The sequence below is a fragment of the Symphalangus syndactylus genome, chromosome X (assembly GCF_028878055.3).
Source record: "Symphalangus syndactylus isolate Jambi chromosome X, NHGRI_mSymSyn1-v2.1_pri, whole genome shotgun sequence".
Taxonomy (NCBI): Eukaryota; Metazoa; Chordata; class Mammalia; order Primates; family Hylobatidae; genus Symphalangus; species Symphalangus syndactylus.
This window is the reverse complement of record NC_072447.2, coordinates 76,207,798-76,220,722: the sequence shown is the minus strand read 5'-3', so window position 1 is coordinate 76,220,722 and position 12,925 is coordinate 76,207,798. Positions and strand designations below refer to the sequence as shown.

General features: G+C 44.7%; 1 protein-coding gene across 2 annotated transcripts in view; it reads right to left on the bottom strand.

Annotated features, from left to right (window-relative positions):
* Positions 1-12,925, bottom strand: part of YIPF6 (Yip1 domain family member 6) — a 47,785-nt gene that overhangs the window by 25,591 nt on the left and 9,269 nt on the right. Inside the window, exons 2-3 of one of the 2 annotated variants that reach the window (XM_055267532.2) lie at positions 8,183-8,311; positions 6,754-6,832 (exon numbers count right to left, since the gene is read on the bottom strand). In XM_055267532.2, the coding sequence (XP_055123507.1) occupies positions 6,754-6,832; positions 8,183-8,311 (208 nt within the window). The remainder of the gene's footprint in view (positions 1-6,753; positions 6,833-8,182; positions 8,312-12,925) is intronic. The other variant, XM_055267535.2, reaches the window with a different exon arrangement.

Genomic DNA, 12,925 nt, shown 5'->3' with positions numbered 1-12,925 from the left:
TGGGATTACAGGCACCCACTACCATACTTGGCTAACTTTGTGTTTTTAGTAGAGACAAGGTTTCACCATGTTGGCCAGGATAATTTTGAACTCCTGACCTCAGGTGATCTGCCTACCTTGGCCTCCCAAAGTGCTGGGGTTACAGGCGTGAGCCACCGCACCTGGCCTAATTCCTTTTTGTTTCGTTTTTTTGAGACAGGGTCTCACTCTGTTGCCCAGGCTAGAGTGCAGTGGTGCGATCATGGCTCACTGCAGCCTCAACCTCCCAGGCTCAGGTGATCCTCCTACCTCAGCCTCCTGAGTAATTGGGACTACAGGCACACGCCACCACACCCAGCTAATTTGTATTTTTTGTACAGATGGAGTTCCACCATGTTGCCCAGGCTGGTCTCAAATTCTTGGCCTCAAGTAATCCACCCGCCTCAGCCTCACAAAGTGCTGGGATTACAGGCATAAGCCACCACACCCGGCCTGGTCTTTTGATTCTTAGACCAAAGTTCTTGCCACTCTGTCATACTGCTTCCCTTTTATAATTAGTATATTGAATTAATATGGAGTTGCTATTCTTCTAGGTGAAAAAACAGCCCAGTATTGGTAATTTCACAAAGTTAAACTTTAATAACATATAAAAGCTTTCTGAAAACTGCAAAAGGCTCTGCAGGTTCTGCCAACATCAGGTCTAGCAAACATGGTCCTCAATCAAAAGCTGCAGGCTGGGTGCGGTGGCTCACACCTGTAATCCTAGCACTTCAGGAGGCCGAGGCAGGCGGATGGCCTGAGCTCAGGAGTTTGAGACCTGCCTGGGAAACATGATGAAATCCCATCTCTATTAAATACAAAATATTCACTAGGCATGGTGGCACGTGCCTGTAATCCCAGCTACTCGGGAGGCTGAGGCATGGGAATTGCTTGAACCCGGGTGGCAGACGTCGCAGTGAGCCAAGATCGTGCCACTGCACTCCAGCCTGGGTGACAGTGCAAGACTCCATCTCAAAAACAAACAAACAAACAAACAAAAAAAACAAAAACAGCTGCTGAGTGATTTGCTCGGGTTCGGTAACTCATGCCTGTAATCCCAGCACTTTGGGAAGCTGAGGCGGGAAGATCACTTAAGGTCAGGAGTTTGAGATGAGCCTGGCCAACATGGTGAAATCCCGTCTCTAACTAAAAATACAAAAAAATTAGCCGGGTGTGGTGGCACATACCTGTAATCTCAGCTACTCGGGAGGCTGAGGCAGGAGAATCCCTTAAACCCGGGAGGCAGAGGTTGCAGTGAGCCAAGATCGCAACCTCCACTCACTACACTCCAGCCTGGGTGACAGAGCAAGACTCTGTCTCAAAAAAACAAACAAAAAAAGCTGCTGAGTGATTTGTATGCCAACAGTTCAGTAGCACATAGCTTAGAGCACAATTATCTTCCTAAATTCATTCCAAAAAGGCAACAATCCCACATCTAATTTTAACCTCACATGTATATAACCTTACCCAAGAGAGGTATGCAAATTTAGTTTATTTTTTAATTATATAAGTAATTTTGACACCATTGTGGAAAGTTTGGAAAAGACATAAAAAACCATAATCCTACCACTTCTAATAAAACTGCTGCTAATTTCATTAATTTTTTTTTAACTGCTCAACTTAAAAACTAAATTCAAGTGTACTGTCATGTGCCACATAATGACATTTCGGTCAATGACAGTGGTGCCATAAAATTATAATGGAGCTAAAAAATTCCTGTCACCTAGTGACATCTAGTACATTACTCACGTGTCTGTGGTGATGCTGGTATAAACAAACCTAGTATGTTGCCAGTCATATAAAAATATAGAACAATTATGTACACTACATAATACTCTACTTGATAAAAAATGACTATGTTACTGTGGTTTACGTGTTTACTATACTATACTTTTCATTGTTATGTTGGAGTATACTTCTACTTAAAAAGTTCAGCCTGGGTAACATAGCAAGACCCTGTCTCTAAAAAAATGTGGGGTTTTTTTTGTTTTTGTTTTTTGTTTTTGTTTTTTTTGAGACAGAGTTTCCCTCTTTTCACCCAGGCTAGAGTGCAATGGCACAATCTCGGCTCACTGCAACCTCCACCTCCCGGGTTCAAGCCATTCTTCCGCCTCAGCCTCCCAAGTAGCTGGGACTACAGGTGCCTGCCACCACGCTCAGCTAATTTTTGTATTTGTAATAGAGACAGGGTTTCACCATGTTGGCCAGGCTGGCCTGGAACTCCTGACCTCAGGTGTTCCACCCACCTCGGCCGGCCAAAATGCTGGGATTAGAAGCGTGGAGCCACCGTGCCCGGACAAAAAAAAATTTAAAAATTAGCTGGGCATGGTGGCACAGGCTCCAGGCATGGGAGCCTGAGGTGGGAGAATGGCTTGAGCCTAGAAGTTTGAGGCCGTAGTGAGCTATAATCATGCCACTGCATTCCAGCCCAAGTGACAGAGCAAGATCATGTCTCTAAAAAAAAAAAAAAAAAGTTAACCAAAACACAGTCTCAGGCAGGTCCTTCAGGAGATATTCCAGAAGAAGGCATTGTTATCATCGAAGATGGCAGTTTCATGCATGTTAATGCCCCAGAAGACCTTCCAATAGGACAGATACAGAGGTGGAAGACAATTGTACTAATGTTCCAATTCTGACCCTGTGAAGGCCTAGACCAATGTGTGTGCTTTTGTCTTAGTTTTTAACAAAAAGTAGAAAAAATAAAACATTGGCTGGGCAGTGGCTCTTGCCTGTAATCCCAGCACTTCAGGAGGCTGAGGTGGGCAGACTGCTTGAGGCCAGGAGTTTGAGACAAACCTGGGCAACATAGGGAGACCCCCATCTCTACAAAATATTTAAAAACTAGCCAGGCGTGCCTACAGTCTCGGCTACTCAGGAGACTGGCAGAAGGACTGCTTGAGCCCAGGAGTTTGAGGCTGCAGTGAGCTATGATTACGCCATTGCATTTGAGCCTGGGTAACAGAATGAGACGCTGTCTGTTTTGACAGAACTCTAATAAAGAAAGCAGTCATCAGACTAAATGATAGGCTTGAAAATGAAACTGTCAGTAAAGGTACTATTAATTTGTTAAATGTTTATGGGTATTTACTATCATATTAATTTAACATTTAGGCCAGGGGTGGTGGCTCTCACCTGTAATCCCAGCACTCTGGGAGGCCAAGGCAAGTGGATCACTTCAGGTCAGCAGTTCGAGACCAGCCTGGCCAACATGGCAAAACCCGTCTCTACTAACAATACAAAAATTAGCTGGATGTGGTGGTGGGCACCTGTAATCCCAGCTGTTCCAGAGGCTGAGGCAGAAGAATCGCTTGAACCCTGGAGGCAGAGATTGCAGTAAGCTGAGATTGTGCCATTGCACTCCAGCCTGGGCAACAGAGCAAGACTCCATCTCAAAAAACTAACAAACAAAAATTTAAACATTTGCCTTTCCCTTGGAGATCATTAATTCTTTATATGTCAGCAGCTTCCAGGAATATTATGTAATATATGTAAATATTATAAATTAGCAGCCTCCAGAAATGTATTTTGTAGTAACCACTAGAGCATTTTTTAAAATATATGTATATATTTTAAAAATACATATATATATATATATATTTTTTTTTTTTTTTGAGACAGGTCTCGCTCTGTCACCCAGGCTATGGTGCAGTGGCGCAGTCACGGCACTACAGCCTTGATCTCCTGGGCTCAAGCAATCCTCCCACCTCAGCCTCCCAAGTAGCTAGGACTACAGGCATGCACTATCAGGCCTGGCTAGTTTTTTTATTTTTAGTAGAAATGAGGTCTCGCCATGTTGCCCAGGCTGGTCTCAAACTCCTGAGTTCAAACAATTCTCCTGCCTCGGCCTCCCAAAGTGCTGGTATTACACGTATGAGCCACCATGCCTGGCCAGTGTATATTTATTGATGAGGACAATATAATAAGCAAAATCTTTCAATCTCTGAGATTCCAATCTAAATTTTTTTTTTAATTTTTTTATTAATTTTTTTTTGCACACAAAACAATAAACATTTTCTAAAAATACATACAAACAAAAAGATGCGTGTCAAACATATTAGGAAGGTTGCACATGGGAAGTCGGGGAATAGAAATGGGGGGTGGGAATTAAAATAAATGAGAGAGGGACTTTATATGGATCAGTGATAATAACTCAATCCTCTATTTGACAAAGAAGAAGGAGAAGGAAGAGGAAGAAAAAGAAAGTGGGATAAAGGATCAGAAAGGGAGGAAAATAGAAAAAATTAGAGTATGACTCCAGGGTAGACCTGTTTTGTTGTCACTGAGTTGGTTGGTTGGTTTGTCTGTTATATTTTTCATGTTTCGCCATGTTGGCCAGACTGGTCTCAAACTCCTAGCCTGAAGTGATCAACCCGCCTCGGCCCCCCAGAGTGCCGGGACCACAGGCGTGAGCCACCACATCCAGCCCCCATATTGCTTCTGGCCTCCGTGGTAGACCTCCCAGACGGGGCGGTCGGGCAGAGGCGCTCCCCACATCCCAGACGGGGCGGCCGGGCAGAGGCGCTCCTCACTTCCCAGACGGGGCGGCCGGGCAGAGACGCTCCTCACTTCTTCCCAGATGGGGCGGCCGGGCAGAGACGCTCCTCACTTCTTCCCAGATGGGGCGGCCGGGCAGAGGCACTCCTCACTTCCCAGACGGGGCGGCCGGGCAGAGGCGCTCCTCACTTCCCAGACGGGGCGGCCGGGCAGAGGCGCTCCTCACTTCCCAGACGGGGCGGCCGGGCAGAGGCGCTCCTCACTTCCCAGACGGGGCGGCCGGGCAGAGGCGCTCCTCACTTCCCAGACGGGGCGGCCGGGCAGAGGCGCTCCTCACTTCCCAGATGGGGCGGCCGGGCAGAGGCGCTCCTCTCTTCCCAGACGAGGCGGCCGGGCAGAGGCGCTCCTCACTTCTTCCCAGACGATGGGTGGCTGGGCAGAGGCGCTCCTCACTTCCCAGGCTATGGGTGGCTGGGTAGAGGCGCTCCTCACTTCCCAGACGATGGGTGGCCGGGCAGAGGTGCTCCTCACTTCCCAGACGATGGGCGGCCGGGCAGAGGTGCTCCTCACTTCCCAGACGGGGCGGCCGGGCAGAGGCGCTCCTCACTTCCCAGACGATGGGTGGCCGGGCAGAAGCGCTCCTCACTTCCCAGACGATGGGCGGCCGGGCAGAGGGGCTCCTCACTTCCCAGATGGGGCGGCCGGGCAGAGGCGCTCCTCACTTCTTCCCAGACGGGGCGGCCGGGCAGAGGCGCTCCTCACTTCCCAGACGATGGGTGGCCGGGCAGAGGCGCTCCTCACTTCCCAGACGATGGGTGGCCGGGCAGAGGGGCTCCTCACTTCCCAGATGGGGCGGCCGGGCAGAGGCGCTCCTCACTTCCCAGACGATGGGTGGCCGGGCAGAGGCGCTCCTCACCTCCTAGACGATGGGTGGCCGGGCAGAGGCGCTCCTCACCTCCCAGACGATGGGTGGCCGGGCAGAGGCGCTCCTCACCTCCCAGACGATGGGTGGCCGGGCAGAGGCGCTCCTCACCTCCCAGACGATGGGTGGCCGGGCAGAGGCGCTCCTCACCTCCCAGACTATGGGTGGCCGGGCAGAGGCGCTCCTCACTTCCCAGATGGGGAGGCCGGGCAGAGGGGCGGCCGAGCAGAGACGCTCCCCACCTCCCAGACGGGGCGGCGGCCAGGCAGGGGCTGCAATCCCAGCACCCTGGTAGGCCAAGGCAGGTGGCTGGGAGGCGGAGGTTGCCGCGAGCCAAGACCACGCCACCGCACTCCAGCCCGGGTGAGCGAGACTCTGTCTGCAGTCTCAGCACCTCGGGAGGCCGAGGCGGGCAGAGCACTCGGAGTCAGGAGCTGGAGACCAGTGTGGCCAACATGGCGAAACCGCGCCTGCAGGCAAAGGAGAAAAAGCAGGCGGCGCGCGCCGGCAGTCACAGGCAGTCCGCGGTGCCGGGCAGCAGCGAGCCGAGTAGATTGCAGCCTGGGCCACAGAGGGAAAAAGAAAAGAAAAGAAAAAAAGAGAGAGAGAAAGAAGGAAGGAAGGAAGGAAGGAAGGAAGGAAGGAAGGAAGGAAGGAAGGAAGGAAGGAAGGAAGGAAGGAAGGAGAGAAAGAAAGAAATGAAAGAAAGAAAGAAGAAAGAAAGAAAAAGAAAGAAAGAAAGAAAGAAAGAAAGAAAGAAAGAAAAGAAAGAAAAGAAAAGAAAAGAAAAGAAAAGAAAAGAAAAGAAAAGAAAAGAAAAGAAAAGAAAAGAAAGGCAGGCAGGCCAATCTAAATTTTTAATGTCTGCCTGTAATCCTAGCACTTTGGGAGACCGAGGTGGGTGGATCACCTGAGGTCGGGAGTTGGAGACCAGCCTGGCCAACCTGGTGAAATCAGTCTCTACTAAAAATACAAAAAAATTAGCTGGGCGTGGTGGTGGGCACCTTTAATCCCAGCTACTCGGGAGGCTGAGGCATGAAAATTACTTGAACACAGGAGGCGGAGGTTGCAGTGGGCCAAGATCACACCATTGCACTCCAGCCTGGGAGTCAGAGTGAGACTCTGTCTCAAAAAAAATAAAAATAAAATAAAATAAATTTTTAATTTCTGCCAGAAGTTTGATTTACATATTCGTTTACATATTTTTTTCATCCTACAAAATGATGTCAGTTTTATTACCACAGAGACTTTGCCTTATAAAGTACTTATGATAAGATACAGTGAGATAAAGCAAACCCTTAAAAACGTCATATACTTACAATCTCTCAAAAGAGTATTACTTTTCCTTGGGTACAAAACATGCATGAATTTTTTCCCAACAGCTTTTAGATCACGCATCTGAAAAACAGAAACAACTTGTTGTATTGTGATGACCAAGGTTGTCAGCAGCCTTACTTAATTTGCTAAAATTTCTTTTATTTCAATCTCCTGTGAACTCTTCATTGAATTTTGCAGATAATTCCAGTTCAACTCCTTCACTACACAAACCAGAGAGGTAGGGTATGCTTTTTCTATTAACTTCTTAAGCCAGCTTTTAACACCTTTCCACATCTGTTTTGATCTGTTCTGTTTTGATGTTGAAAAAATCCATAAAAAAGAAACACAGCCCTCCCAATAGGCTGCTTAAAGAAACTAAAACAATTGCACTATAAAAAGCTGCTCTACAAAACACAGTAGTGACATTCAGTTCATAGAAGATGAGGTCCCAAGGACCAATTAGCCTGCTCTCTAGCTACTACATTCTTTGCAATATATGAAATAAATTTCTAACATTCCCAATTTAATTGGTAAATGAATCCTAGAAGCCAGATACAAAAAAAAAAAAAAATCAAGAAACCGGAAGAATGGTTCAGTAATACAAATGCAACCTCTCAAAGTACCACTGAGCTATTTGTTTTAATTTTTTCACCTAGAATTTTATCCATGTTATTAAACACTTTGTAAACGTAATTTATAATAGTTGCTTAGCATCCCACCACAAAGATATAACATAATTTACCTAACCAGTACCTCATCTGTGGTTCATTTATTTCTAGCTTTCCCCTATTACAAAGAATGCTATAATAAGCATCTTTGTATATTGATACTTTTATGTTGAAAATTTTTGTTTTACATTTTAAAACTTTCCTTATACTATATTTGGAGAAGTATGATAATATATTGGTTTAAAAAGATTTGGACATTTTAAGATTTTTTTTTTTTTTTTGAGACAGAGTCTCGCTCTGTCGCCCAGGCCAGAGTGCAGTGGTGCGATCTCGGCTCACTGCAACCTCAGCCTCCTGGGTTCAAGCGATTCTCCTGCCTCAGTCTCCCAAGCAGCTGGGATTTCAGGCATGCACCACCATGTCTGGCTAGTCTTTGTATTTTCAGTAGAGATGGGGTTTCACCATGTGGGCCAGGTTGGTCTCAAACTCCTGAGCTCAGGTGATCCACCTGCCTCAGCCTCCCAAAGGGCTGAGATTACAGGCGCGAGCCACCGCACCTTGCTGTATTAAGATTATTAATATGCATTATAACCAAACTGCTCTCCAAAAAGGCTGTACCAAATTAACCTCTAGGATAAAATATTAAACTTCAGTATATAAAATATATTCAAAATCAGTGAACCAAATGAAAATATTGCAAAGTACTATTAGTTACTTAGTCCCATGATAATGAACAGAAGTTCTCTCAACTAGTCTAACTTACGATGGTATTGCGAACAGATTCATTTAATGTGGAGCTGTCAAACTCCCGAATGCGAGATCTCATAGGAATGGTGATTTCTCCTTCTACAGGGATGTCTTGTGAGATGGATATATCTGAAAGGCCTGCAAACTGAGAATAGTCAGGGGAAAAACATTAAGCTTGTAATAAACTGTAGCATTCCTCATATACATCATCATTTCCTAGAGAGTTGGGACCATGTATTTTGTAGGGTTTTACATAGGAAAGTAGGTGTTAGCTCAACAGACATTACACAATGCAGTTAACAATAATTCTCAAATTTATTTCTTTAAAGATTAAACATAATGAAAAAACTAAAGTAAATGTTATAGACACCTTCTTGCCCACCAACATTTAGCATAAAATCTTCACATGGAACAAGCTAGCAAGACTGAGATAACAATTGTAAAGTTATTAAAAAGTGACCTTTTAGCAATCACTGTCTTAGAATGGCCACGTTTCTGTTGCACTTCTGCTCCCTAGCAGGCTCTAGTGGCCTCTGCTGGCTAAAAGTGAGCATTACATGAACCATAAAGGCAAGTGGAGGAAACAGGGAAATAGCAAAATATACCTTGATTACAATCTTTACGGGTTACCTGACAATCACAGAGCAAATAAAATTTTCAAAGTGAATAAAGAATGTGAACTTTTAAATTCATACTCATCTGCCAAATGTTATTACGACCGAAACTCGAATCTACAAATTCCTAAGAAAATAGAGGCAATGCCTTCTCATACAGTTTTTGGGCCAGTAGGCACAATTTTTAGTGGGTAACAGTTGCAGATAAAGGAAACACAAGACAGTATACTGAAATTTTAGAAAGAATGAGGATGTTCACATCTGCCAAATTTTATTACAACCGAAACTCAAATTTACAAATTCCTAAGAAAATAGAGGCAATGACTTCTCATACAGTTTTTGGCCCAGTAGGCACAATTTTTAGTGGGCAACAGTTGCAGATAAAGGAAACACAAGACAGTATACTGAAATTTTAGAAAGAATGAGGATGTTCACATCTGCCAAATTTTATTACAACCGAAACTCAAATTTACAAATTCCTAAGAAAATAGAGGCAATGACTTCTCATACAGTTTTTGGCCCAGTAGGCACAATTTTTAGTGGGCAACAGTTGCAGATAAATGAAATGCAGACAGTATACTGAAATTTTAGAAGGAACGAGGATGTTCAAAGAATTTGTAAAAGGCTGGGCGCAGTGGCTTATGCCTGTAATCCCAGCACTTTGGGAGGCTGAGGCGGGCACATCACCTGAGGTCGGGAGTTTGAGACCAGCCTGACCAACATGGAGAAATCTCATCTCTACTAAAAATACAAAATTAGCTGGGCGTGGTGGCGTGTGCCTGTAATCCCAGCTACTCGGGAGGCTGAGGCAGGAGAATCGTTTGAACCCGGGAGGCGAAGGTTGCGGTGAGCCAAGATCACGCCATTGCACTCCAGCCTGGGCAACAAGAACAAAACTCCATCAAAACAAAATAATATAACATAACATAACGTAACATAACATAAAAACAATTTCTTAACCACACTTATATTTCTTAAATATAAGAAATATGCTATAGGATTTTTTTTAAAGGTTTCCTATAAAGGAAAGAAAGGAATAGGATAGAGCAGACAGGGAGAGAAACTAGGCTTTTTTCAATATATGTTGTTCATATAAATGACTTGCAATCATATAAACACTTCACACAATTATTAAACAAAATTAAAATTTGAAGGAAGCAATCCCTGAAACTGACAGAAAAATTAAACCAATGAAACTACCATGTATTGAAATAAACACACAACCACAAAGACAGCACCTATTTCAAGTGACTATATGACACTGTAATTTGACTTCTGATTAAGATATAGGAAGCTGGAAAGACCATTCCCCAAGTAGAATAATGAGAAAAGGCTAGATACTTTACTGAATCATAACTTTCCCTGAATTCATCTGAGAACAGAGTTGTAGGGAGACCAAGTAGCCTGGATGAAATCTAAAGAAAGCCAGGTGCTTCCACGAAGAGACATCAGCACTGGCTCAACAGTAGCAAAGCATGAGGGGAAGACAATGCTGCACACCACACCACACAGATGGGTAAGAATTCAAATAAAATTTTAAATAAATTGCTAAAGTCCAAGTATGGACTAGCACAAGAGTACAGAACCCCTGGAAGCAATAGACGCAAGAGGAGTTCACACCCACTTGCAGGCTCTTCTCTAGAAAAAAGCTCCTAGAGGAAAAAGCCTTAAAGCCACTTAGACAAAAACAAGTTGCCTTCAGAACACAGGTGACAACTCACTGAAGCTGGAGAAAGGGAAAAGGAAAAGCTCTCTACTACTAAGGGATGGACAGGAAACCATCCTGGGCCCAGACCATTAAGAGTTTCCTTCAGCTAGGAGGCGGACAGGATCACTAAGAAAGTGCTACCCAGGAGATCCAGGGACACATGGTCAGCATAAGGCAGAGACTAGACTATGACAGCAAAGAATCCCCTTTCCCTGGCCCCTATCACCAGGCTAGCAAGTATGGAGTAATAAACAACAGCAGTCTACTGCTGAAGGAAGGGCTACAGCTTAGAAAAAGACTCACCATGAGATGCAAGGGCAAAGACAGAAGCTGAGTATAGAACATGAACATTAATAAAAACATTGGGGCTGGGTGCAGTGGCTCATGCCTGTAATCCCAACACTGGGAAGCTGAGGTAGGAGAATCGCTTGATGCTAAGAGTTTGAGACTAGTCTGGGTAACACAGTGAGACCCCCATCTATACAAAAAATGTTTTTAAAAAATTAGTTGGGCATGGTGGCATGCAACTAACTGTGGTCCTAGCTACTGAGGAGGCTAAAGTGGGAGGATCACTTGAGCCCAGGAGGTCAAGCCTGCAGTAAGCTATGATCACGCCATTGCACTCCAGCCTGGGCAACAGAGTGAGACACTGTCTCAAAAAAAAACAACAACAACAACAACAACAAACAAAACACTGGGACAAATAGCACCCCCACCCCTAAACTCAAGGCAACAACAGAGGAATCTGAAGCTGGTGATGCACTGAAGGTAACCATAGCAACAACAACAATAACAACAACAAAAACAAAGCTCAACTTCTGACTAGACTGACTTAACCCCTACTGACTGACAACTCAGCAGCAGAGACGTGCCACTTCTAGCAGTGTGTACATGATGTCCAGCGTTCAATACCAATAACAAATTATCTCCCCTATACTCACATGAGAAAACAACCCACTATGAGACAAAGCAATTAGCAAAACCAGACTCTGAGATGACCAAGATGTTAGAATTATCAGAAAAGAAATTTAAGATTACTATGTTTAATATGCAAAAGGCTCTAGTAGAAAAGGTACATGCATGAATGATGATGAATTTCTGCAAAGAGATGGAAACTGTAAGAATCAGATGGCTCCATCCTGGCTAACACGGTGAAACCTCGTCTCTACTAAAAATACAAAAAAAAAAAAAATTAGCCGGGCGTGGTAGCGGGTGCCTGTAGTCCCAGCTACTGGGGAGGCTGAGGCAGGAGAATGGCGTGAACCCATGAGGTGGAGCTTCCAGTGAGCCGAGATCGCGCCACTGCACTCCAGCCTGGGCGACAGAGCGAGACTCCATCTCAAAAAAAAAAGAATCAGATGGCAATGCTAGATTACATGAACATAGTAACAAATAAAGAATGCCTTTGCCAGCCTTATCAGTTACCTCAATATCAAAGAAAGAATTCAGAGCTAGGTCAGTCAAAATTATGCAAACTAAAACAAAAAGAGAAGAGTAAAAGAAGAAAAGAAAAAAGAATAGAGTATCTAGGAACTATGGGAAAACACTAAATGGTCTTATTATGCAAATACTTGGAATCCCAGAAGAAGAGAAAGATAATGGCTCTGAAGAGATATAGGCTAACCGCAGTGGCTGACGCCTGTAATCCTAGCACTTTGGGAGGCCAAGGCAGACAGATTGCTTGAGCTGGGGAGTTCCAGACCAGCCTGGGCAACATGGCGAAACCCCATCTCTACAAAAAAATATTTAAAAATTAGCCAGGAGTGGTGGCACACACCTGTAGTCCCAGCTACTCAGGAGGCTATGGTGGGAGGATCACCTGAGCCCAGGAGGTCGAGGCTTGCAGAGCCCAAGATCGTGCCACTGAACTCCAGAGTGAGACTCTGTCTCAAAAAAAAAAAAAAAAAAGAATAGCTGAAAATTTTCCAAAAATAACGAGACATCAAGTGACAGACGCAAGCCAAGAGAACCCCAATCAAGATGAATACCAAAGGACAAAATGAAAAAATCCACAAACCTAGACACAAACTACTGAAAACCAAAAATAAAGAGAAAATCTTGAAAGTAGCCAAAGAAAAAGGCATTGTGTTCATAGGAACAAAGATAAGAATTACAATAAAAGGCCAGGCATGGTGGCTCACGCCTGTAATCCGAGCACTTGGGGAGGCCGAGGCAGACGGATCACCTGAGATCAGGAGTTCAAGACCAGCCTGGCCAACATGGTGAAACCCCATCTCTACTAAAAATACAAAAAATTAGCCGGGCATGGTGGCAGGTGCCTGTAATCCCAGCTACTTGGGAGGCTGAGACAGGAGAATCGCTTGAACTCGGGAGGTGGAGGTTGCAGTGAGCCAAGATCATGCCACTGCATTCCAGCCTAAGTGACTCCATCTCAAAAAAAAAAAAAAAATTATAATAGACATCTCTAACAAAATAT